We start from the raw sequence: 1,944 nt of genomic DNA on the forward strand, positions 1-1,944 counted from the left end.
ATGATGGTGTCCGGACGTCCGACCAGGAGGATTTCATGACGCGGAATGGCCTCAACCTTCGGTCGTTCCAGAAGCGCGACATTGGTGGGGGCTCCATCGACTCGCTCGACCGCTCCATGTCGACGCGCCACATGCACATGATCTCGATCGGTGGTTCTATCGGTGCTGGTTTCTTCGTCGGCTCCGGCAAGGCCCTTGCCGACGGCGGTCCCGGCTCGCTCTTCATTGACTTCCTCATTATCGGAGTCATGATGTTCAACACTGTCTACGCTCTCGGCGAACTCGCCGTCATGTACCCGGTCTCTGGTGGCTTCTACACATACTCAACTCGCTTCATCGATCCTTCTTGGGGTTTTGCCATGGGCTGGAACTATGTCATGCAATGGGCCGTCGTCGTACCGTTAGAACTCACAGTGTGTTTAATGACGGTAGCATACTGGGACTCTGAAATCAAACTCGAAAAGTAGGCGTCCGCCAAAAAAATACCCGAGTCGTTCTGGTGCTGACTTCCAACTCTCCAGCTGTCTGGATCACCGTCTTCTTCGTCGCCATTCTCTTCATCAACATCTTTGGTGCGCTCGGCTACGCTGAAGAGGAATTCTGGTCGTCGGTACTCAAGCTCGGAGCGATCGTCGTCTTCATGATCATTGCCTTCGTCCTCGTCCTCGGCGGCGGCCCCGCCGGCAGCAAGTATGACTCGTACGTCGGCGCGCGTACCTGGTACGAGCCCGGTGCCTTTGCCCACGGCTTCCGCGGTTTCTGCAGTGTTTTTGTCACGGCCGCTTTCTCTTTCTCCGGAACCGAGCTCGTCGGTCTCGCCGCAGCTGAGGGCCAAGAACCCCCTCAAGTCGCTCCCCGGTGCCATCAAGCAGGTCTTCTGGCGTATCACCCTCTTCTACATCCTGGGCCTGTTCTTCGTCGGCCTCCTGATCCCGCACGACGATCCGAGCCTTCTGGGTTCCGAAGAACTCCAACCCCTATGCCGATGTCGCCGCCTCGCCTTTTGTGCTCGTGGGCAAGTCACGCTAACCTCAACGGCTACGACTCGTTCATGAACGTTATCATCCTGGTTTCGGTCCTGTCCATCGGCGTGTCCGCCGTCTACGGCGGCTCCCGCACGCTCACCGCTCTCTCCCAGCAGGGCTACGCCCCTAGGATCTTCTCGTACATTGACCGCTCCGGCCGCCCGCTCATCTCGGTCGTCGCCATCTGCGCCTTCGCCCCGCTGGCGTATGTCAACCTCCACGCTGATGGGCCGACCGTGTTTGACTGGCTGCTCGCCTTGTCGGGTCTCGCCGCCCTCTTCACCTGGGGCTCCATCTGCCTGGCCCACATCCGCTTCCGCACCGCGTGGCTCAAGCAGGGCCACACCCTGGATGAGATCCCGTTCCGTGCCCTCGGTGGCGTCTACGGCTCCTACATCGGCCTCGGCCTCAACATCCTCTGCCTCATCGCTCAGGTAAGAAGACCCCTCCCCCCCTACCCACGCGCGCTTCCTCTTCCCATACTAACCCTCCTCTCCTCTCAGCTCTACGTCTCCATCTGCCCCGTTAAGGGCGGCTTCAACGACGCCGAGGGCTTCTTCAAGTCGTACCTGGCCATGCCCGTCGTCATTGTCTTCTGGATCGGCGGCTTCCTGTGGAAGCGCACTGGCTGGTTGCGCACCGACCAGATCGACCTTGATACCGGCCGTCGTGAGCTCGACTGGGATGCCATCCACGCCGACCGCGCGAAGGTGGCTGCCATGCCGGCGTGGAAGAGGACGTTTTACAAGTTGTTTGTTTAGAAGAATCTTTTTGTTGCTGTGAGGGGTCGGCGCGGGTGGATCTTTTTGTTTTGTTGCTCGTTCGTGTATATGGGAACGCAAATCTGGCGGCTACGGTGGCTATTTTTGTGGCCCTAGCAGTACCTAGCTAATTTCGAGCCGGTACATGCGCCTTTTGT

At 59.1% G+C, this 1,944-nt stretch overlaps 1 protein-coding gene across 1 annotated transcript; it reads left to right on the top strand.

Moving 5' to 3' along the window:
* Positions 1-116: 116 nt before the first annotated feature.
* On the top strand, positions 117-1,786 carry CHGG_08064 (uncharacterized protein; the record flags this gene model as incomplete). Its single annotated transcript, XM_001225719.1, has 4 exons — positions 117-374; positions 433-463; positions 522-1,459; positions 1,529-1,786. 4 exons carry the CDS (start codon positions 117-119, stop codon positions 1,784-1,786), a joined length of 1,485 nt encoding a protein of 494 aa, XP_001225720.1.
* Between the last annotated feature and the right edge of the window lie 158 nt (positions 1,787-1,944).

This window comes from Chaetomium globosum, genomic scaffold (assembly GCF_000143365.1).
Source record: "Chaetomium globosum CBS 148.51 scaffold_5 genomic scaffold, whole genome shotgun sequence".
Lineage (NCBI taxonomy): Eukaryota > Fungi > Ascomycota > Sordariomycetes > Sordariales > Chaetomiaceae > Chaetomium > Chaetomium globosum.